The sequence below is a fragment of the Poeciliopsis prolifica genome, unplaced genomic scaffold, assembly GCF_027474105.1.
Source record: "Poeciliopsis prolifica strain line A6 unplaced genomic scaffold, Auburn_PproV2 SCAFFOLD013, whole genome shotgun sequence".
Lineage (NCBI taxonomy): Eukaryota > Metazoa > Chordata > Actinopteri > Cyprinodontiformes > Poeciliidae > Poeciliopsis > Poeciliopsis prolifica.
The window spans coordinates 554,354-578,209 of NW_026562388.1; the positions used below are offsets into that span (position 1 = coordinate 554,354).

Here is a 23,856-nt window from a genome sequence, read left to right on the forward strand (position 1 = left end):
TCTCTTCTTTCCTTTTGTCCTTTTTTTATCTCTACTATCCAGGATACTGTCTTTAATAATGTTTTAATTTAATTGAATTGAAATTGGATTATTATTTTGAATGCCATAATTAGATCAATACATCTCAATATTGAATTTTAAATCTTGTAAATGTTACTTTATAATTCCTTGCATAATTATGACTCCATGTTTTTTTTTTTTTTTTTTTTTTTTGTCGTCCTCGTGACAATAATAGCCTTCCGTATTCCTCTAAGTGCTCGCGATGCTATGATTGCTATCGCCTCCTTTGTCGCCCTCTGCTGGCCATACGCGCAACAGCAGCGGGACGTTTGACAGCCAGCTCCGATGGCTCCAATCGGAGCTCTGCGCCTTCGGCTGCCCGCAGATGACCCAGCCGAACCGCCAGCCGCCCCGTCGCTCCCGTGAACGGCGCCTGTGTCCCGTGTCTTCGTGCGGTGAGTCTCGCTCGGCCCGGCAGCTCACTGTCTCCCAGCGGGGGCCGCATTTCGCGGAAAGCTGTCGCTGGTTTCCTGTCGCTCCGCTGAGGCCACGGCGGCTCCCGGGCACGCGCTCGTCACCCGAGATGCTGCGCCCGGCGGAGGGCAGATCGCACTCTGTTGTGTCTGCTCTCTGTTGCACGCCTTTAAGGTGGGAGGTCCCTGTTCTGCAAATGTTCCATGACGCGCAGATGGGGGGTTTGCAAGGGGTTCTCACGTCCATGCAGAGACCCCCCGCCCCTCTCTTGTTCCCCAGGCTTTCCCCCCAGCACATGACTGCTGCTGATCCCCAAAACAAACAGCGAGCTGTCAGGATGCTGTGCCGAGAGAAACCGCTGCAGGATGTCAGAGCTGCATGTCTGCATGCAGGGAGGGTACAAAACAAAATAAATAAATAATGCATGTGAGTTTATATAAAACTCTGGATTAAATGTGATGTTATATCATTGAGGAAGTTAGGGTTTGTTAGCTTAATAAAGTCACATTAAGCCTTAACTAAGCTAATCAGTGAAAGAGCCCGATGGGCTAAAAACTGATTCCTAAAGACTGATGTTAAAGTAACATCTGTGTTTACTTTTAGAAACTCGGTTACGAGTTGGAAACGACTCCTGTTGTGTTTCTCACTTGTTTTCTTGGGATTTTATCTGATGGATCAACACAACAAAGCAGCACACAAGCCTGAAGTGGCCGGCTATTTTCAGCATTTTGGCCAAAGCATACCCTGAAAAGTGTGGTGTGCTTTTATTTTGAGATTCATACCTTGTACTGCCATTTGTTGCAGTTAGAGCTGGAAAGCTATTTATTGTATGTCCCTACCAGTGTTGTATATTTCTAGCTTACTGGTTTTGACTATTATCTTCAGCCAAATAAGTATGGATATTAATCTCACAGTCAGATTTAGTTCTGGACATTTAATTAACCATTTAGGGACATGGATGAGCTTTGATCTTATTTTTCCCTGTACTTTCAATCCACCTTTCTTTTCTTTCTGTCCAGCTTCCTTCGATCACAGCATGACCCTGCCACCACTAAGTTGTTGTTTTTTTTTTTTTTCCATAAAGGTGCACAAATGATTTGTATCCTGTTTACAGATTCTTCCATCTGAGCTGTAGATCTCTGCAGCTCCCCCAGAGTAACTGAATAAGAGTTTCAAGAGTAAGACATTTGACGTTTTCCTTGAAGCCACACCGAAATGAAATCGGATCAAGAATATTCAAATGAGTTTATTAAGCATCGATTCCTCCATATATCTCAGTCTGATTAACTTTCAGTAGAACATGCGGGCAAATTTCCAGCACCTCAGTCACGACAGCGTTTCAAGCTCTACTTAAGTGTTGTTTTTTTATCCTCCTTTCAGTTTATGTCTAAGGTGACTCTCTGAGTGGCACAAATGGGACGTCTATCAGAGCTTGCGATTACGCGCTGTTACACAGCCAAAAGTCCTCTTTCTTTTTCTTGGCCGCTCGTTTCTTCTATCTTTGTGCTGCAGTCTGTGGCGGTAATTATACTCGTCGACGGAGGACGAGGGAAACTGTTTCAGATGCTGGCGCGGTTGTCATGGAAACACACAGTCGTGTGAGATTATTTTCAGGTACAGCTGTTAACGACTGCGTGCGCGAAGAGCGAACGTGCTCCTTGGAGGACAGTGGGTGGGGGGTCTGGGGGGGCAGCAGGGCGGCTGATGATGATGATGGTTTCTGAACAACAGAAAACAATGAACAAACAAGAGCTGGTTTTCAGGTGTCACTGTTCTCCTTGTTGCTGTTCCTTGTCAGGGGTTTCTCTCTCCGGCGGCATATGACCACCTACTACCAGCGAGCCAGAGAGGAAAACCTCATTCTTTCCATTCATAAATAATCCCCCCACCTCTTCCTCTTCCTCCTCCTCCCATCCATTTTAGCTCTAAGATCATGTCAGGCCCGCTCGTAGTCAGGTGGCATTCGATCACATGCAGCTCTGTGGTACATCTGAGCCAGTCAGCACTGAGCAGAGCTGCAGATAGTGGAAAAACGCCAAGCGGTGTGTGTGTGTGTGTGGAACATCCTGGGGGACAGACCATTATATTTATAGAGACAAGAGACTTGACCTTCACTGCACGTTGAGTATCAGCCATTTTAGTGCCGCTCCTGTAGACACTGAATACGGCATAATGGATCTGAGCTGCAGTGCAGTTCGTTAGCTTCCGCCTCATCTTTTGGCTTGTTTTTGCTAATAATAGCTCACCGCAACTCCATACCGAGCGGGGACTGTCGATACCCAAGTTTGCGGACTCGCTTTTCTCTTTCGTGCTGCTACGCGCAGCAGTGCAGTTTGGCGGAGGAAACGGCAGAGAGAAGCTCACAGTCTGAGTGGAACCTGTGGGAATATGTTCGGCTAAGTGATTATACCTATGGGAGCCTGTTGTTCTGTTGTGTCATCTTGAGAGTTAAAAATAAAAAAAGAAAATGTCTGAAATAGTGATCCACAGAGGTGGCCAGTTGTTCTCACCTGCTAATAGCTGAGAGGGAAACTAAGGAGGGTCCCCCAAGCAGCTGAATATAATTTGTTGTTGAATGCCAAACCTTGATTTAGCCCCAAATGGAAACACGTGCTGCTTTCTAACAAGTGAAGAAGAGCATGGGAAATCTTATTTCCATTATGCAAATTAGACTTTTTGGAACTTTATGTTCTGCCACGGTGTTATTCCGCTCATCCAAAACATACCTGGAGTGGTGCTTTAATTCTTCTGCGCATAGTTTGAGAAATGTGTTCATTTGCAGGTGCCTAAACTGTTGCTCATATAAAGCTCCGCCCATTTGCTCAAAGCTCCGCCTTGGAGTTTCAGTCTCAGGCTGAGCTCAGCTCCTCCAGACTAGCGTCTGCAAACACCTGGTGGAACCGCGCGTCTGCTGAGCTGGTCGTATGAACTATTTCTCAGTCCGACGCTCCGTGATGCTGATGGTAAGCGGTATCATGGAGCAGCACTGTCGTGGTGACGAGCTGAAAATGCGAGTGTCAGAAAGGGTACGAGCTTCTCAAAGCGACAGAGGCCAATTTAACAAGGAATCAGACGCGGCGAAGTCAAATTGTTTTTATTTCTACAGGATTTTGATAACGACTGAAAGTAATGTAGTTACTTGTTTGTACTATGAAATAGTTTTATGTGATTGGAAAATGCATAATAACCCACTTTTGTTCTTCATGTTGATATTTGCTCACTAATCTTCCTGTCAAACCTCAAAGGCCTTCACAGAATAGGTGAGATTAACAAACAGCCACAGTCTGACTCTTAGTTGGACATTAATTGAAGGATTTCAGTAACAGGTGCTGAATACAACAAAACCACGCTGGACTTTTTGTTTTTGTTTTTATCCGCAAAAAGTTTTGAAAACAATTTTCTTCCCAGTTCACAATGATGTATTGGTACATCACTTCAACAAAGTAGGTTGAAGTTTTCTGTTTATGACGTGAAAAAGTGTGAAAATTCAGAGATTGAACAATGTCATAACGACTTGTGTTCCTTTGCGTGAAAGGCATTTTAAAATAAAAAGCCGGTCAGGCAGCTGTAATGATGATCCGTTTTGCAAAGTGAACAAGAAATACCTCAAATATTTGTGGAAAATATTCAATTTATAATTTCAGATGTAGTTCGTACTTCTTTGTCTTATTTGTGGATCGACAAATGACCTGATCAGGAAGTTCAGTGACTTAACTAACTAACTAACTAACTAACTAACTAACTAACTAACTAACTAACTAACTAACTAACTAACTAACTAACTATTAATAGGGGTTTAACTATTGCTAATAGTTAGTTAGCTAGTAGGGGTTTAACTGGACTTTCTCTTTCATTTCAAATTTGACAAAAACAGAATTGATCATTATCATCTGTACATTGGACACATGTGGCCACCCACTCCTAATTCAGGCATACAGTTTATATAATGTAATGTATAAATGGCGCCTGGAGGAAGTCTTCATTAATGCATAGGCCGTGTCACATCGAACCCACAGATCATATTCACCGGATCGGGCTTCGCAGCTGCACATAATCGACAGCATTGTCCCGACGTTCGCCGAGTTAATGACGCCCTCATCACGACTCTCTCCATTCACAAAGCGAATCCTGTCGTGACGGGAGGAACTGGCTCCGAGCAGGCTGTGGGTGTCGGAGCGCGCAGAGCAAGCGTCGGTTCCTGCAGCAGCCTGACATCCAGCCGCGCGCTGCCTTTTCATTCAGCGCCTGAATAGACTCACGGTGTAGGAAGTGTACATTCAGAAGCATGTGATTAGAGTTTTTCAGAGGCACTTCTGCCTTTCTCCCACCTCCCCCGGCACAAGCTGATGTGTTCCCGTGGGAGACGGGATGATAGGAGTGCGTGTGAATGCGTGTGTACCTGAGCGACCGGAATCCAAGAGACCTCAGGATAAGACAACAATCTGAATGAGCAGAAGACATCCATCAGGCTTTTCTTTACCAATGTAGTATTCCTATAAAATCTGATCTGCAGACCCTCGTTTCCCCCCCTTTTTGCTAAGTATATGCTTATTTCAAGAAATTCCAAGACTACCCTGATTTATGCATCAAAACATACAGATGTAGCCAGGTATTTGCACATATACTGAGAAAAAAAAAACTTTTCTTTCTTCCCATCAGACATTAGGTAAGTCTTAATCTATTCAATTTTTAGGTCAAAATCATTTCTATCTGCTAATTTTCAGAATCATGAGAGATATTTTTTTAGCTCTTTCTTCACATTCTGAATTTTTCACATATAAAAATTTCCATGCCTTTTATCCATTTTGAGAAAGCCCAGTGGACGACATCATGGCACCATAATATTGTCGATCTAGTTTGAGTTAAAAGAAGACACCCCTGAGGATCTATTTCGAGGCAACGCCTCAAACGTGCTGCTTCCTTCAGTGACATCAGGGAAAAATGATGTGCCACTATGTATACAGTGAAAATACGTCCTGAGCTGAAATACCACTCAGCAAGAAGGACCCATATCTCCAAAAGCGAAAGAAGAAAGTAAAATCAACACAATCACCTCATAAGTTTGAAAACACCATCACAAGAGGGGTGTCAGGTCGATGGTGAGTGTTCTGCTGCAGGAGGGACTGGTGCACTTAATGAAACAGGAGGCGTCTCAAAGAAAGAACCTGATGAACAAAATGCTTGACCCAGGTCAACCAGTTTTACGTCAGGTTTATTTGTATATGCAGCTCAAAGTGCTTTACGGGATAAAAACATAACACAGTAACTAATTATGAATGAACATTACATTTTGCCAACATCGAAATCATCAAGCAAAAAGGCATAAACATTATCGAACAATGTTCCAGTTATTCTGAATCATAACTCTAAAGACAGGTGGATTTTCACCCCTGATTTAAATCAACTCAGTGCTATTTGGCGGTTTTGCAGCTTACTAGAAGTTTCAGGGTATATTATAAGCCTGGCGGGCCACCAGACTTTAGTTGTGCCCCCATTGCTTATTTAAATATTTGCTTTTTAAATGTTTGCATTTTTTAAGACTTTATCGTTGGTGTACAGATATAAATCTTCCAAAGAAACATGATTATCAAGTGATATTTTCAAATTTCCTATCAACTTTTAGCATTTAGCTCAAAAGCATGATGGGCTGCTGGATGAATGACTTGCACCCAACCACCAGGCTTTTCTGGGGTGAAACCCTGAGTTTGTTCCAAATAGTTTGAAATGCAATGGTACCAAAAACAATTGAAATGTGCGTGAGCTTATAAATGTGAACAAAGTTGAAAAAAAAGTCTCCCTCTTCCCTAAAACTGGGACGGTTCCGCCTGATGTCTTGATGTGAGAGTGGGTGGTGTCCAGTGTATGCGAACATTAACTTTCGACTGTAGATTTCTAATTCAACCGTAACCCTCTTTTGGTGTAAATGCATCAATCGGAGGGAAACTGGTATGTCTCTGTTGAGCAGATGAAGTTGATGTTTGGCTCCTCGGATCATGACAGCCAGCTCCTCGCTTTGTGTGTGCAACGAGGCAGCTGCTGCTCTGCTTTCAAAATGCACAGAGAAAGAGAGATGGAGAGTCAGAGGAGAGGGGAGGGGAGGGGAGCGGAGGGAGGAAAAGCGTCCTTAAACGTGGGCTGTTGTGTAATCCCTCCCAGGGCCCCTTTGCTATTTTTGTGCCTGGGTCCGCACGTCACGGTTGGGTATTTTCTCTGGTGACTTGCTCGCATCAATAGATCTTCTAATGTACACCCAGTCGGCCAGCGGCTTCACAGCTGATGGGACTATTCCTCGCTAATTTCTTTTGTTGTTATTCCCACCCGGACATGAGCAGGACAGGGGGACGGACCGGGCAGCATGAGGAATGTCACATATGACTGTCGACATGGGACGGGGGACTGTTCAAATGTCAGGTTTGTATGAGGATTATATTTGATCTGTGAATGTCAGCTGTTGTAGGAACCAAGCCTCCCCCCCCACTAACAACCACCACAACACTGTGTGCTTTATGTCATTGTCATCGTAGAGAGAAAGAGAGAGACAGAGAGAGATGTTGATTCATTCTTCATGCTTTGCTGCCGCGGGTTGCACCACAGAGAGTTTTTTTTTTTTTTTTACCGTCCAGCTTGTTTTCATCTTCTTACGATATTTATGGATTGGTTGCCAGCGTGGGTCCTCACGCCCGTTCCCTTTAATGGTCAACTTAGCCTCTAATGATGTAATGTGGCGGCATAACGATGCTCTCCGCGAGCCAGCGTTTGGTTGCTCGTTATTCTGTCTCCCTTGTGTGGAAGGAAGTCGGGAGATGAGCCCCCCCCCCACACACACACACACCTCTCCAAGCGCTCTCCCGCCCCCCAAAGGATCCGTGGAGATCACGTCTCCATCCATGTGAACATACTGTACCGCCGTCGGCCCCCGTTCATCCTGAAACACACCTACGGCCACCCACCTGCCTCCTGTTGTTCCACGTCATTGCTGCCTTGTCACATATTTCAGGATAGGTGCGCGCTCGATGTCCGGACTCGGAGAAATTTTGTAAGGGGGAGGGGGCCAAAAAAAAAGTCAGACTTTCTCAGTGAGAGTTTGGATGTGTCGGCCCCCTCATCCTTGCTTTCAAAAGTATGGATTGCTTGTGAGGGTCTTATCTCGTTGTCACGCTGCACCCATATTTCCCTTCCCTCATCTCCTGGAATCTAACCAATGAGGTCACCTTGAAAGGGAGCTCCCTACCAGGCCAGTGAGTGTTGTTTCCCTCAACCCTAAACTACCCCCTCTGGTTTACCTTATCTGTAAACCTCCCTAATGAATCACAGACCATTCTGTTAAGCCTCCGGCTCCATCTTTTCCTGTTCTTCACTGTAGTCTGCAGAATCCGGCAGTTTATTTGAAAGCAGGAGCTACCGAACCACAAAGTAGATGCTTTTTAAAAAAAATCTTTGTGAGGTAGCAGAAGGTCCTCCTCACGACCGCTTTCAAGCGTCTCGGGGCATCTCGAGAGTCACCTTGGATTCCCATTCTCTGGCTCGTGCTTGAGCAGTGCGCGTTGAGCTAACAAAGAGAAAGAAGAGAGCCAGAGCAAGAGAGCGAGAGAGTCGGAGGATGTCCTAATTAAGGGGAACTCAGAGGGTTTGAACCAGATAATCTTACATAACCTCATTAGGGAGGACACTGCGTTTGATACCGAGAAGATGGAAATGACGTGTCCTCATATACCCGTCCTCTGGGCGTGAGGCGAAGATGTGGCAGAGGAGGCGGCTCGGTTAAACCAAGGAGTCGGGAGTCAGGCGTGTTTGCATACAGTTCAGCATGTGGTCCCGTGCACCCCGGGGTGTAGGTGATGACTCTGTCGGCTCAGACATGTGTATGGATTTCAGTCCAGTAGGAGGAAACAGGAATACCTTTGCACATGTATGTCAATTTAAAGCATCAAAAAGATATTTTAGTGTAGGCATTTAAGTTAAAAACTGAAACACATATTTACGCAGATTTTTTTGTTGTTTTTTTTTAATGATGGCTTGCAAATGAAATTCAAGTCCTTGGAAAATCTTAATATTATGCAAGATCTTTCGAAATGGATAATTGTTGGCCTATTGAAAAGTATGTCCATGAATCCAATGCTTGGTTGAGGTTCCTCTTGATTAAATTCCTGCATCAATGTGGTGTGAAATAGAAAGCCTGGGTTGGTTCATGAGAGGTCTTCGACTCATCTGCACGATTGTCGTTTCTCTTGCTCTTGACAATAATCTATCGATTCTGTCAGTGTTTAGGTCAAGCTACGTTTCTAGCTAATCCAGTGCAATGACAACATCGTTAAAGTAGGTAGTGGGGGAAGTGTGGGCAGTTACCAAGTCCTTATGGAAAATGAAATCAGCATCTTCATAAAGTTTTTCAGTGGATGAAAATACAAAGTACTCTAAACATTCCAGATAAATGACTGCACTGACTCTAGACTTGATAAAACACAGTGGGACAATAGCAGCAAATTGCGGAGGCTCCCCAATTCGTCACTCGACTGTGGAAACTTCTCTCTGGACTTCAGGCAAAGTGGATTCTGTGCCTCTCCACTCTTCCTGTGCACCCTGGGACATTGATTTACAAATAAAATGCAATCTGTGTTTTCATTTAAAGAGAGGACTTTGGAGAGTGATCAGTTCTTTTTCTCTCTAGACCGTGTAAGATACTTCTGATGTTGTCTCTGGTTCAGAAATATCTTACCACCAGGAAAGCTACTGTTGTAGTGCGCGGTTTCTCTTGAAGCACCAATTTAAAGCTACACTTCACACTTTGTGAATGGGATTTACTTCACCGTCCTCTTCAGGCCTTTTGTTGTTGTTTTTTCTGGATCACCGTGACCTTTTCAACCAAACTCTTTTTTTTTTCACTCAACTTTCCATTAAAATCAGCACTTTGTGAGGAGCCAGCCTTTTTGGCTACCTTTTGTGGCTTCAACTTTAATTAGACTGGCAGCAGACTTAAATGACTAAACTAAACCCTTCATTGATATCCTAACCTACTTATTTGCTGGAATGTATTGGCAAACATTTCTCATTCTTCACGTCACATGGTCCTTTTCCCCACTGCTAAGGTAACGCCTTGTGGTTTTGGCCTTGCAGAACAATTAGACATAAGATTTACAGAAATTTTCTTTCATCAAAAGTGTGTTTTGCTAAAATAGAATTACCATGCTAAATGTATGTAGACCCACTAGTACAAGAGGCATGATACATTGCTTCTTGAGATCTTCAACATGTTAGTGAAAAAATTCAACAAGCTAAATAAAATACAAAACACATAACATTTATAAGGTAAGTGCTTTGATGAAAGTGTAACTTCAGCTCCTCGCCTCACTGGCTGCAGAACAAGTCTCGTTTGAAAAATCCTATGGAAGTAAAGTAACTTACAACAGAGCCTCTCAATGAGATTAATGAAAAACATGAGATAATTGGCACTAAAGCATAAAAAAAAACCAGCCGCTTCAAGCTATTTTACTATCAAAAATGCATTTTAGCTTTATTTTAAGATGTCGAATCATCTTATTCACTGGAGCGAATGAGGACACAATTTTGGAAACAAATCAGTGAACAGCTTTGCAGCCTGTTGTGAATATTGTCCGAAAGGAAATCCAACAATTAAATGAATGTATCTCAGTATAAAATAAATTCATATATTGTACTTTTTATCCAGCACTCATGCTTTGCATGTTGTTTTCGTGCTTTGAGATAAAGACGTTAATTTTTAAATGGGCTCACTCGGATGCACACACACATACACACTCTCACATTCTGTAAACGTAAATGTTAACTTATTTATGCTTCTGTTTATGGTTCTTAACACATAGCTGACATCCATTATTCATAGTTTTAGGACATTTGGCTGTCTTCCAGGACTTACACGAGAAACTTTTGGAAAGAAACAAATTTTTTCCACTCCACACCTTGAGGTTACTTTACGCTGAACACGCCAGTTTTATGTAGGAAAGTTTCGACATCCTTACATAACTCTCCGTTTATTGAAAAGACTTGATCTCTTTTTCTATTTCCAACATTTTGTCAGCTTTATTTGCCACATGCTTGAATTGTGATTTGTTGTGGTTTGGGTTTTTAATCTCGTTTCCTTTCTTTGCTCTTTCAGGTGACTCCTCCCTGCTTCTCACATATAAGTTGATATCACTGAGGTCACACAACACATACCGTCCTTGAAAGTTAATCACAAGTGAACTCATTGGATTCATGGAGTCACTTGACGCTACTACAGGGGTGGAGAGCGCCGCCGAGGGTCAGGAAAAAAAGATTGGGCAGAAAAAAAGCACATCAGAAGCTGTCCTCAGACCTTCTGTCAAATCGGAAAGCAAAGGGTGGTATCAAGACTTAGAAGAAGTTCAGAGCGGAGGAACGTGTGGTTTTAGTGAAATGTCTGACTCAGGGAAATCTCCGAAATTTGAAGATCAGTTCTCACAAGCTCAGTCCATAAGCCATCCAGACTATGAGGTGTCTTCATATCCGCTACAGCCCACAAAGCCCTTCTCTGTAGGGAGACAAAAAGCTTCAGCGCAGTCGCCAGGACCTGGGAGTCAAAGGAAGTCGCCCGCTTCAGCCGAAGTTCAGCAACAGTGTTCCCATTCAGGGATGGACCAGCTGTCAGAAGTGACGGCTAAGGTGGAGCAGAAACCACAAAAACCAGGAAAGTATGTCTGCGACTACTGTGGCAGGGCATGTGCCAAACCCAGCGTTCTTAAGAAACATATTCGCTCACACACCGGCGAACGGCCCTACCCGTGTGTTCCCTGCGGGTTCTCCTTCAAAACCAAGAGTAACCTGTACAAACACAGAAAGTCTCATGCTCACTCAGTCAAAGCTGGAACGGTGCCATTATCAGAGCTTGGGCCTTACAATGTTAATGTGGAGCAGGGGTCTGTTGAAGGGGAAGGAGAATTATTCTCTGATGCTGAGCAAAGCACGGATACGGACGAGGACACTCTTAATGACCCACTGCTGCTGCTGGACTCTCCAATGGAGGGATCAGATAACACTGCTGTAAAAGTGCTAAATCTCATTGCTCAGAAAAAGGGAGCCACGTCAATGTCAGGTCAGGATGGTTCCTCCCAACCCCAAGAAATCAATGCCTCTCCTGTCACAGCCGAGGCCAGCCGTGCAATCCAATCTTCCACTATCAAGCAGAGGCTCGCGCTTCGGCTGTCAGAAAAGAGAAGTGGCGACTCGGAGCAAAATCTGTCCCTTCCGAGTCAATCCAGCAAGGGCAGCACGGACTCAGGCTACTTCTCGCGCTCTGAGAGTTCGGAGCATCAGACCGGTCCTCCAAACACTAACGCAAAGTCCTACCAAGAAATCATGTTTGGGAAGTGTTATCGGCCAAGCCCTAAGCAGACATCGTCTTATGAGTCTGGGGAACCTTCTGAGAAAGGCTCTGAGAAAGGTGTGTCCCGTGTTTTCACTCAAGAAAACGATGCGGTTGAGTCAATCAAAATAAACACCAAATCGTTCCTAAAGGAGGAGCTAAAAGAGTTGCAGTTAGACGCCGGCTGTGACATGGGGCCTCTGATCCGAAGCAACTCAATGCCAACATCCTCAGCCGTGAGTCTGTCTATGCCACAAGCCCTTCGAGGCAGCCACTCGTTTGATGAAAGGTCAAGCACAGGGGGCATGAGGAGACTAAAACGTCAAGGTGCTATTGAGCTATCAGGGCACGATGGTCACACCGAAGCTGACAGTCATGGAAAAATTAGTGAGGCTTCTCCGTCTGGGTTGGACATGGAAAGCTATACCTCTTTGGGACTTGGTACAACTCAGCAGAAACATGCAATGGAACTGGCGACTCGAAAGCGCCGCAAAGAGAAGAGGGAGGAAGAGGACTTGCTGGGGCAATATGAGAGCCATCATAAGCAGTGTGAGGAAATGTTTGATTCAAGCAAAGACTACGATATAAAACAAGCTGCAATGGGAATAATAGCTTTAGGTGGGGGACATTTGGACAGGTGTGACATGGACATATCAATGAACCCTGACATATCAGGCCGAAAAAACCTGGGGAATGTAATTTCAGTTATCCAACACACAAACTCAATAAACAGGCCTCAAACTGACCTGTCAGAGTCATTCAAATATTACAGTCAACGACTGGAAACTATGTCGTCATTACCAGCAATGGAGGCCATTGAATCATTTGAAATGGAACACGACAATAGATTAAGCCAATCAGTTCAGCTGGGGCCCAAACTTGTGCGACAGACAAATATACAAGTCCCAGAAATAAGGGTCACAGTGGAACCTGACAGTCCAGAAAAAGCTTCGGAAGTGCCAGCGAAGGAGCCAGAGAAGCACGTGGAGGAGTTTCAATGGCCTCAAAGAAGCGAAACTTTAGCACAATTCCCTCCAGAAAAGCTCCCTCCGAAGAAGAAACGACTCCGCCTGGCTGAAATCGAGCACTCCTCCGGTGAATCGAGCTTCGAGTCTGCTTGCACTAGTCTGTCGCGCAGCCCGAGCCAGGACAGCAACTTATCCTATAGCTCCACATTTTCCTTTGACAGAGAGGAGAGCTTAAAATCAGCCTCTCCCGCCAGGCAAGATGAATTTGGCAAACCTCTGGAGCTTTTAGCTGTGCCAGGGTGTGGGCACTCCCTCTCTGTGCTCAGCCAGCGTCAGCAGCATGAAATGAGACGCTCCTCCTCAGAGCAGGCGCCATGCAACTTGCACAAGGAGTTCCCGGAGGTTCGCAGCATATCATTTGACTATGGCAGCCTCTCTCCGACCTCCAAAGTTAGACACGTGGACATCAGCGTCGTAAAGGAGAGAAGGAGGGGAAACTTGGTGCGACAGGAGTCGCTGAATATGGATACTGAAGTTACACAAGTCCCTTCACAAGTGTTTCCAAAGTACATCGGCAGCGCCTCCCCTCCATTTGTGGCAGGTGCTGTCCTGCCACAGACTTTGCCAATATTTTCTGTTGGGAACACATTTCCCCAGCTGCCCAATCCCAGCCTAGTTGTTCCTGTTAGAATTCAGACACATGTGCCATCCTTTGGCAGTATCACATACACGTCTTTATCACAGATCTCTGACAATCAGTATGACAGTATGAGCTCCACAACGTCCACCCGCCAAATGCACAGTCAAACTGCACACTTATCTGGAAATCTCGATTCTCACAATGTGTACTCAAAGCAGCCCACAGCTGACGCCCTCAGTGTTGAGGCCCTGGATTTGTCATCAGCGAAGCTGAAGACAGGCATCCCTCTGTCTCTGACCTCCAGAACTATATCAACTACTAATGCCTCGAGTGGGGGGGCAAACAAGCGGATGCTTTCCCCTGCCAGCAGCTTGGACCTATTCATGGAGGTGAAGCAGCAAAAACGAGTCAAGGAGGAAAGGATGTTTGGGCAAATCGTGGAGGAGCTGAGTGCTGTGGAGTTGGGGAAATGCCATATGAGTGAAGAGTCGGGGCGCAGGTCAAAGATGCAGGTCACATCGCCGCATGTGGCGGGTGACGCCAGCAGGACTTCATTTGTCGCACATCAAACAGTGACTGAGCCCACTGAATCTGAGAGCGCTATGGAGAGTCACTCCCTGGAAGCAAGCTCTCCCACTTACGCTGTCATATCAGGCAGCAAAGCAAAGGAACGGATGCAGGTGGATGTCGTGGCACATCTGGCTACCAGTCAAGACACCCTGATCTCGGGCGCAGAGCATCCAAGACTCTTATCTCAGTTTCCGAGCCTCCGCACGGCAACAGGCGTGAGCTGGTGTTACCTCAACTACACAAAGCCGAGCTGCTCGCAGGGCGATGCCCCCTTCGCCTCTGTGTACGCCACATGGTGTGTGAGCTCCCACAATCCAAACCCCCTGGAAGTGAGCACCAGCATTGCTCTGGCTCTGCTGCGGTCCAGACAGAGAGGAGACAAGGTTATATACTCCGTAGCTGCAATGTGCCAGCCTGGCACGGGGAAACTAGTTTCATCCCTCATCCTCTGGAGACAGACCATGGAACAGGTGAGTAAATGATCCCATCTGTTTGAAGACTGAGGGAGAGCGAGAGAGAGAGAAAACTAAATCATGGGTTACCTGGGGGGAAATGTGCTTTTTATAGAGTATGTAATTGGTTTTGCTGATTTCTTCTGTTTGTATAATGATTAGATAAATTAGCACCTCAGACTGTGCTGATAGCTTTTCGTCTCTGAAAGAGATAACAGTTTGAAGTGCATGATGTTTGAAGGACAATTTGATCTAGAAACTCACGATGTACACTTGCCTCATTTGGCAGGAGATCCTGGAGAGATTTGTTTAGATTAATCTCTTGCTCTTCATTCGTATTTGGAAGACAAACATTTATATTTAAAACATTTTTGAGATATTAACTCCTAAGCTGTGAAACAAGGTGTTCATCTTATCTTCTCTGTACTTGAGTTTACTTTAAAAGGGCAAGTCAGTATTTTCATTGAAAATGTTTAAAGGAGTTAATAGCATTTAACTCTTCACTCTGGACATGTCCAGATCCTTTTACACCTCGAGGTTAAAGCTAAGAAGGTCCAAGACCAAATCAGCATCTTAAATCCTAATTATTGCGCTTTATGCAAATTGTATTTTCTGTCTGACATAAAAGTATTGTAGAGGTTTAACTGAAAGCTGTTTTATTGATTTTTATACTCTATTGCTTATATTTGGTAGTTCCTGCAAATGATCATTGCTGTACGATGCTCCTCCTGGCTCTCTTTCCTAGATGTCGAATATAAACATAATTGTAACAAGCACATAAAACCGCATTTGCATAGGCTACTATGATGTTTGCATTAGTCGGTTATTTTCCCTCTTGAGGTTTTGGTGGTAATTATCCTCATAACCAATATTCAGAATAGATTTTCTAAATTAACTTTGGGTGCATTCACACCAGTCCTGTTTATTCCGCTTTAGTAAAACTCTACCTCATTTGTGTAGAAAGTTTGGTTTGTTTGGGGAGGTGTGAATGTACATTTCCAACTCTGCTCCAAAAGCAAAAGACTATAGCCCAGGGCCTTCTGGGTAAATACAACCAAAACAAAAATTCAAGTCGAGTGCTAGTGGGAGAAATTTTACAATGGCGAAAATCTGACGCCACTCCATTTTTGTGTACATTTTGTGCAGAAGGAAGATGCGCTCAGTCGTCTTCAGAGATTTCTGTGTCGTTTCTTACATTAGTTCCTGGTGCAGTGCCACCAAAAATGGCAGCGTGTGGCAAGTTTTTCCAAGAAGCTTGTATTATTTGACACAGTGCAGAGCAAAAGCACACCATCTGAAAATGTAAGAAATGCTACAATTTCAGGTTGCATCATTTGAAGACACACTTAAACTAATGACTTAGCTTTTTCAAAGTGTAAAACACCATGTTTCATTCTCTGTTGAACACAGAAGGATACTTGGTGTTGCACTGCCTGCAGCCTGCATTTCCCATGTAGTGAACATCTGTTTCAGTGTAATTTGCCCAATGGAAGCATCAGAGTTCATAAAATGTCTTTTTTTCTTCTTCTTTTTTTTTTGTATGAACCAATATTCTGTGGTAGAGATAGGTGTACCCAAAAGATGACATAAGTCAGATTTGGTTTTGGCCCCCCTTTAACTGACACTTAGCTTCAGTTTTCAAGCCCAAAACCCAATACAGGAGCAAGCTATTTCAGCTTACCTATTTATGCTAACTAAATGGAAACTTGCTTCTGCCTGCATATCCAAATAGGATGAAAAGTCACATAATTTAAAGGAGTGTTGCCCTTTTCAATATTGTACATGCCTCATTGATGGCCTCTCAAGGCGTGTACCTCTGTCTCCAGCTGCTTTGCGATCAAGGCACAGAAGAAAGCAACACAGGAGGGGAGCATACAGTACAACAAAACCAGGGTTGAGAGAGGTGGGACGTAATCTTTGCACTCTAGTTTGAATGCTTGCTAACGACATTCATATTTGGAAAACAATTCAGAATTGGAGCACTCATTCTTTGTTTGTATTTGGAGAAATTGTGCCAGATGCAAACTTTCGCCGTAACTATTTTTTTCTTTATTTGCTAAAACGAAGACATCAAGCGAGCGGTCTAATACATATGAGGATACTGACTGCTTACTCATTTTACCAGAACCTCACTTTAAAAATCCTCGACAATCCCTTCAAAGAACTTTGATGGCAGAAAACCATAGGGTGCCTACAGCGGGTTTTTCCCAAGCTACAGCATAATACATGTTTGCAAAACATGCCGTGTAACACTATGTGTGACACTTAATATCGGCCGCGTCAGATTACAGTCGATTCTTTGGCCGCATTCTGTGGTTGTTAACGCGGTGTGTGTTCATCTGATTCAGCTGCAGAGGAAACCGGAGTCCAAAGAGGTGGACATCACCTACGGGAAGAAGGTGAAAGACATCAGCTGCAGAGCCAAAACAGCCAAGGAGGAGTGGAAAGAGAGGGAGGCCTCCGCAAACCAGGCAGCGCCAACACGAATTAAGATCTTCGAGGGAGGGTCAGTCAGCACACAAGTCAAGTTCTTGTAACACTTGTCAATGTCATTTGTGCTACAGTTATTTTTAGGTATACTGACTTAATGCACCAGCAACCTATGCTGTCTTTCCTCTTCAAAACTAAACTTGCCAATGCTGTTTCATGTCCGCTTAAGGTACAAGTCCAATGAAGACTACGTGTACGTCAGAGGTCGAGGCCGGGGGAAATACATTTGTGAGGAGTGCGGTATTCGCTGTAAGAAGCCAAGCATGCTTAAGAAGCACATCCGGACCCATACGGATGTGCGGCCCTACATCTGCAGGGTTTGCAACTTTGCCTTCAAAACCAAAGGTGGGTACTTCTCATTGTGGAGGAGGGATTTGTAAGACCTACAGCGGTAGTCGGAGAAGAATCCTCCTCATTTGAAATGGAAGAAACTTGCTAAATATAACCACACAAGATGAAACATGTAGTTTTCAGCACTGGCAACAAATTTTGTAGTTTGTGTTGTTGTTAGGGATATGCCTGCATTGTTGAAATCCAAATGCAAACAAAGAATGAATACATTTAGTTATGTGACAAATGACAGAAAAACCATACATGATTTTAAAACAATGTGGATAAAAATCTGAAAAGTGTGACTAGGACTTGCAGTCAGGCCCCTAAATAATACCCAGTCCAACTAAATGGCTTTAGAAGTCATCTAATTGGTGACCGAGGATCCTATTAGACACCTCAGGCATAAACCTGGAGAGAAATTTAAAGGAGTTAGGCCATAAAATAATCTCACAGAGCTTTGTTCAAGCCACAGCTGCAAACCTTCCAAGACAGCTTGTCCACCTAAATGGACAGGCTGGTCAAGGAGAGCATTAATAGAAAAGCAACAAGCAGGCACATTGTGTCTCTGGACTAGCTGTGGAGATTATATCACAGGTGGGAGAATAGTTTCCATCATTCACTCCACATATCTGGATTTTGTGAAGTGGCAATATGAAAGCAACTGTTGAAATAACGTCCAGCTCACATGTAGAGGATATAGTGATAAATGTGAAAAGAAGGAGCTCAGGACAGATGATATCAAATTTGAATGTTTCGCTGTTATGGACAAGGAACATGTGGCAGAAAAATAAAACATCTGTGGATGTATATCTTCTTGAGCATACTAGTGTCTGCAGAATACAGCGGAGAAGCTTTACCTCAGACAGAACAGGGAAGCTGGTTAGAGACTCACTTTGTCCTTCAGGACAATTGTTTATATCAATTCATGTTGGAACGACTCAAAGTTCAGACCTAAATCCAATATAAAACTAAAATGTTTCCATTCAGAGATGCTGACTATTCAGTCTGTCTGAGCTTGAGATATTTTACAAATGTTGGTGTTGATGTGCAATGTTAGTGGACTCGTATCCCTGAGGATTTGTAGCTGTGACTGCAGAAGAAGCCGCTTTTTCAAAGTAACGGAGGGTTGAATACAAATGAATGTCACATAACAAGACTCTAGAAAGTTCTGCGCTACTGTCCTACTATAAGATCTCAGTAAATATTTTGAAGTTTGTCATTGGAACACAGCAAAATATTAGGAAAGGTTCACTTAGCTTGAATTAGACATTTCAGTTGTTTCATCACTCTGTATCGTAGTTAGCATTACTCAAATGTTTGCCTTGCATAACAGGAAACCTGACTAAACATATGAAGTCAAAGGCGCACATGAAGAAATGTCTTGAACTGGGAGTTTCAGTGACAATGGATGACACAGACATACAAGAACATGGTAAGATTCTAAGTTGTAACACTGCTGGATTTGGTGGGGGGGTTTTCATGGTGTGATGCAATAAATGCTGCTAAACTTAATACACGTGTCTTTGAAAGCAGACAATATCCAACTGGAATCCAAGACAGATGTGGCAGCAACCACCAAGCATCAGTTCTCAGACGCTGAGGACTCCGAAGGAATGGACGAGGAGGCCGACGAAATAGATGAGGAAGATGAAGAGGACGATGAGTATGAAGGGGACTCCACCCCAAAGCTGCTTTCAAGAAGTACGAGTCCTCAGACATGCAGAGTGACCTCGGTGTCCGTCACCGTCAGCTCTGCCATCCACGGTTGCTCACTAGCTGCTCTGCCCGGCACGGACGTTCATCAGCAGTCCTCTGGCAAACGCTCGAGCACGGATAATCGTTTCGCCCTGCCAGCAGAACCCAGGGAGAAGTCTGTGGATGAAGACTCTCTGAGCATGCTGCCACTGGACCAGACCAGTCTCCTTTTTGACCCATACTCTTCTTATTTGCTGTCTCCTGGCTGGGAATCTCCCATCAGGGAACCTTCTCCCTCGCGGCTACGGTATCCGTCCCCAAGGCGGGAGCTGTCCCCACGAGGGCGGTCTTCACCGAGGTGGGACTCCTCACCACTCAGGCCTGGGTCACCCATCTTCAAATCCATCCAACACCCCTGCCCAGTCTCTTTGGAGCGACCAATGTCCCCTGGGACAGCAGACATACCTGGGAAGCGAGAATCGTCCGTGAGGGGCAGGCAGAGGGTTGTGCTGAGGGCGGTGTCACCACGCAGAGGTTCACACCAACATAAAGGCGGCTGTGATAAAACCAGACACCAGGCGAAGATGGAGATGGCTCAGCAACAACAGGCTTTTGAAATGGTAATACTTGTTCATCTGTTACCCTCCCATACATTCACATTTTGTCACAGCAACCACAAACTTTCATGCATCTTTTCTGGGGGATACTGTAGACCAAAGTAGTGAGATTTATGGTGGAAGGAAAATGATACATGGGTCAGGATGTTAGTGCAACAGCACTCCTGCCTTGCCACAAGAGGGTCCTGAGTTTGGCATGTATGGGTTCTCTGAATTACTCCATAAAACTTGACTCTTTGATTGTAGCAATGGCAGCAGGAGTTCATCCCATAAATGCTGGGTTGCCAGTTTGATCACTGTACCATCTGTTTCTGCTGTTTTGCTCTTCGACAAGCTACTTCACCCGCTTTGCCTGCTGGTGGCAGGCAGAGGGGCTGGTTGCGCAATATGACAGCCTTGCTTCTGTGAAACTGCCCCAGGGCAAATGTGGCTACAGTCCAGCAGCTTCCCATGTGGAAGCTGCTGGACTGTAACTTCCACAACTATGTGAAAGCTACGTCCATCTCTATCTGCAAACCTGGTAGAGTCAGACCCTGAAAGATGACCCCTCTGATTGCTGGAGACACTCGCCAGCAGATGGGGGACTCGCCACTGCCAGCATGAGAATGTGTGAAAATAAAAAGTGCGATACAAGTACAGGCCATTTACCATTTTACCTTTCGTGTGTCGGTTGATGGTTGTTGCTCTGTGATGGACTGGTGACCGTGTCTGCAGCGTTCACTGGGAGAGTCTCTCAGGTTCTGACCACCAGTTTTGTAGATAGATAGATATGTTTCTTCCTATTCTTTGCAAGCAGCTGAAGATCAGACATATTGAATGAACTGTGTCTATGATTATCAATTTTCACATGGTGGTGAGTATTCTTGGTTGAGTTTATGTGGAGACAGTCTAACATTTGAACATGGTTTAAGCTTCTCCACAGAGTTCTCCTCACTCTGTCTACTGTGTTATTTGGTCTTTATGATGCTGTTTGTCCACTGATGTTGTCTAACCTCTGAGGCCTTTCTGTGTTGGTCTATCAAATATCAACAGGAAATGTTGATGTTTTCTAGCGCCAGTGTGATAACATGTGAAAAATCTGGATTCTGAAGCCTTGTGAGCTGCGATGTAAATCATTTTGAATTGATCTCGAAGTGTTTGCAAGAAATACTTTATTACGATGGCCCTTCATGATGTGGCAACATTTCAATCCTGATCCAAACGGTGCCCAGACTATCCATCACGAGAGCTTCATTTGAAACAATTTTTTTCCAGCTAAATAACTCACATTCCTTCATGTTTTCCAACCAATACATGTTCGCATGCTGGCGATGGACCTGCCGCTAACTCTCGCCAATAATATTGTTCCAGGATCAAAGGAGCGGCGGCTTGGCTCCCGCTCAGCCGCCCGGCGCTGCCAGCTCTCATCAGCAGAACGTCCTCAGCCACCTCCCTCTCCACTCCCAGCAGCAGGCGCGCTCTTTGCTCCCCGTCGTTCCTGTCGGAGGGCTCCAGATGTTGCAGTCCCCGGCTTCGCCCGGCGCCGACGTCGCCGGCCCCTCGCCGGCGTCCAGCCCTCGGAGCTGCAACAGCAGCACGGAGGGGTCCGTGAACGGGCCCGAGGCGGGAGGGGACAACTTCGACGGGCGCCAGGAGAAAAGTCCCGAGCTCCCCGCCAGGGAGAGCAGACAGGAAGAGAGCGTCCAGACCTGCCTGAAAGCCATCGCCTCGCTGAAGATTACTATAGAAGATCCTCATTAAAACCTTCGATTTATTCCCGCCCCTGTTACACCTGCAACCATCCTCATCCCTTTAACCGCCTTGTCTTTATCCTGTTAGAGGCAATATAATGACGTTTCCCCTGGTCTCGCATGATCAAACTCCACAGAGATTCTGTGTGGGATGTTTTGCAAAAAGGGTGGGTGGGGAAGAATCATTATTGGGTGCAGTTGCAATACGGAAAGATATTATGCTAATATGCCTTTTTTTTTGTCCGAGATCGTAGTTTGCGCACAATTGCACAACAATTACATTTATGAGTCCTGTACAAATGTCCTTAACATATACTATTACTTAGATGCATACAAGCAGTGTATTTTGCAGTGTGTACTTTGAACATAGACTGTCGTTTCTGTTGATCATATCAAGGTGTGATGCAGTAGTGCTGTAACTAAAGACTATTTATGAGGGTGTGTGTACTATGAAACAGTCTGACCAAACTTTAAATAGACGCTTCTCGTGCAGTTCGGTGCTTCTGAGCAAGCAGCAAAGGGGGTATGTGCCTTTTCTTTCTTTTCCCGCTTTTCTTTCCGTCGCTTTTCTTCGCTCCGGCATTTGTGGCTGAGAAAAGGCGACGTCGACGGACTCTCTCCGAGAAGAAGCTGCACTTTCTGGCAAAGGCTTTGTGGGAGCTTAGTTTTTGTTTCGTTTCGTTTCGACAAATGGATTTGTGTGACACAATCTTAAACAAATGTCACTTGTGTTGCATTTTTCTTAATATTGTGGTTTTTATCTTGGTACAAAAAAAAATGCATGGGATTTGCTATTGCACAACCATAGAGGAATTAATTATGTAATTATCAATACTGTAAGATGTATTTATATATTAGAACGTAAGCACTTATTGATACTGGTAAGCATTTGACTACTATTTATATGGTATATCTGTATTTATGCAGCAGTTATGCAGTGAGCCACTCCTGCGTTGCTTTTGATCTCATGACGTTGCTTTGACCGACCTTGTTTTCTCCGCTTATGCAGACGATCATGAGTGTTTAACGAGTTTTAAAGATGCACTTTCATCCCTTTTTTTGTGTGTGTTTTTTGATTGATGATGAAGCTGCTATTGAGTCGGGTGGAGGGGTGGAGGGGAAAAGAGAGTAAAAAATGTCCCGTTTCCTTGTGGCTGTTGAAACATTCCTGTTTTTGTCCCCTCCCTCCCCCCTCATCTCTCGCAGTGCGAAGCGTTTTGCACACAAATCCAAGGGGCTACGGTGGTCGGGTCGATGCCGAACTGTTTCACATTTTCATGTCACACCCGGAAACGTCCGCACCACCTGCTGCAGGTTAACACTATAGTAACAATATAGACGCCCTGACTGAGGTCTGCAAGTAGCCACTCATTCTGTATGTGTACATATGTGTATTTTTATGATTTAAACTATTTTTGCAGTGTCGTATTCCGAGAACTTTTTACGTGGATCTCTGTCTCCTTCGGAGGTAAAACATCTGCAGAGGTTTCATGAGGGAGATAAAAAGAAGAAGAAGAGAAAAAAAAGAAATAGCACAGTGTTTTGTCTTTTTAAAGAAACGCGTTTAGGTCTTGAAGCGTGGCTATGGGTTTGAGACTGGATTCAAACGGCTGAAGCTACAAAAGGCAACCTTCGTTCAGTCATGTTTACATAGAAAATTTAAAAGGTGCACTGCTTTAAATTTGTGTTCTCCTCCGTGGAGACGGGTGGCGCTTTCTCTTGTGATTTTTTTGTTTTGTTTTGTTTTGTTGTTGTTGTTTTTTTGTGTGTGTGTGTCCTTTTCTATTTGTCGTGATGGAGTCTGGAAATCCTTTCTCACCTGAAGGGAAAGTGAAGTCTGCTTTTGGCGCACCGTATGTGTTGGGATCCTGTTGCTTTCTCGAGGTGTTCTCATGTTCACTGAACTGCATCGTGCCTCTCGTGTCAATGGCAATTCCCTGTAAAACATATAGAGGATGAATCAGATGTTTTATTATTATTTCTTTCTTTCTTTCTTTGAGGGGAGAACCTCAGTAGCCAATCTGTTATTTAGCTCTTCGCCTTGGAAAATCTGGTTAGTCTGGACGGAGTGCCTCTTTTGTGCTCTGAGGAATTTATTGTTTGGTGCTCTACTTTTTCAGATTAAATTTAAAACTGTTTTAAAAGGACGTCCTTTTAATCGCGGCTCTGTGTGGTGGCTCATTTCTTCTTCGACCATTCTCAGCGGCCTCCATCCCTCCGCTCTCGTAGCTCGGCGGGGACCAGGTGAGATTCCACTGGAGAAAGGCTTTTCACCAGAAATCGCTCAGATTTCATCTGAAGGGCGCCGGGGGTGGGGGCAGACCTGAGAGGACGAGGCCTTGGTGCTGACATCTTCTGGCGAGAGCGCGCTGCTGCAGTCGGAGTGCAAAGCAGGACGCGTCCAAAAATAGTTCTCACCTTGTCGACTGAGATTCAACCACATTTCAAGGTTTACATCAGTCGGCATGGAGGCGATCGGACCTGCATTGCCGCCCCTTCTTGTTCCACTGAAGCGTTTCGGGGACAATATG

At 44.6% G+C, this 23,856-nt stretch overlaps 1 protein-coding gene across 3 annotated transcripts; it reads left to right on the forward strand.

The window, feature by feature from the left end:
• The first annotated feature begins 230 nt into the window (after positions 1–230).
• On the forward strand, positions 231–23,483 carry hivep2b (HIVEP zinc finger 2b). Of its 3 annotated transcripts, none has more exons than XM_055038442.1 (7): positions 231–455; positions 10,607–14,478; positions 16,809–16,966; positions 17,120–17,295; positions 18,617–18,715; positions 18,814–19,598; positions 20,946–23,483. In XM_055038442.1, the coding sequence occupies exons 2-7, from the start codon at positions 10,705–10,707 to the stop codon at positions 21,333–21,335; spliced, it is 5,382 nt and encodes a 1,793-aa protein (XP_054894417.1). In that variant the 5' UTR covers positions 231–455; positions 10,607–10,704; the 3' UTR covers positions 21,336–23,483. The 3 variants fall into 3 exon arrangements, with proteins under 3 accessions (XP_054894417.1, XP_054894416.1, XP_054894418.1); XM_055038441.1 differs by lacking the exon at positions 231–455 and adding an exon at positions 6,702–6,885; XM_055038443.1 differs by lacking the exon at positions 231–455 and adding an exon at positions 6,702–6,885 and having other exon boundaries at positions 18,817–19,598.
• Positions 23,484–23,856: the final 373 nt, after the last annotated feature.

Excerpts from the sequence above, each read along its gene's own strand:
- hivep2b (XM_055038442.1), top strand. The coding sequence starts at position 10,705 with ATGGAGTCACTTGACGCTACTACAGGGGTGGAGAGCGCCGCCGAGGGT. Across the intron at positions 14,479-16,808 it reads GGAGACAGACCATGGAACAG|CTGCAGAGGAAACCGGAGTC; the intron begins GTGAGTAAATGA and ends CATCTGATTCAG. Across the intron at positions 16,967-17,119 it reads ATTAAGATCTTCGAGGGAGG|GTACAAGTCCAATGAAGACT; the intron begins GTCAGTCAGCAC and ends TGTCCGCTTAAG.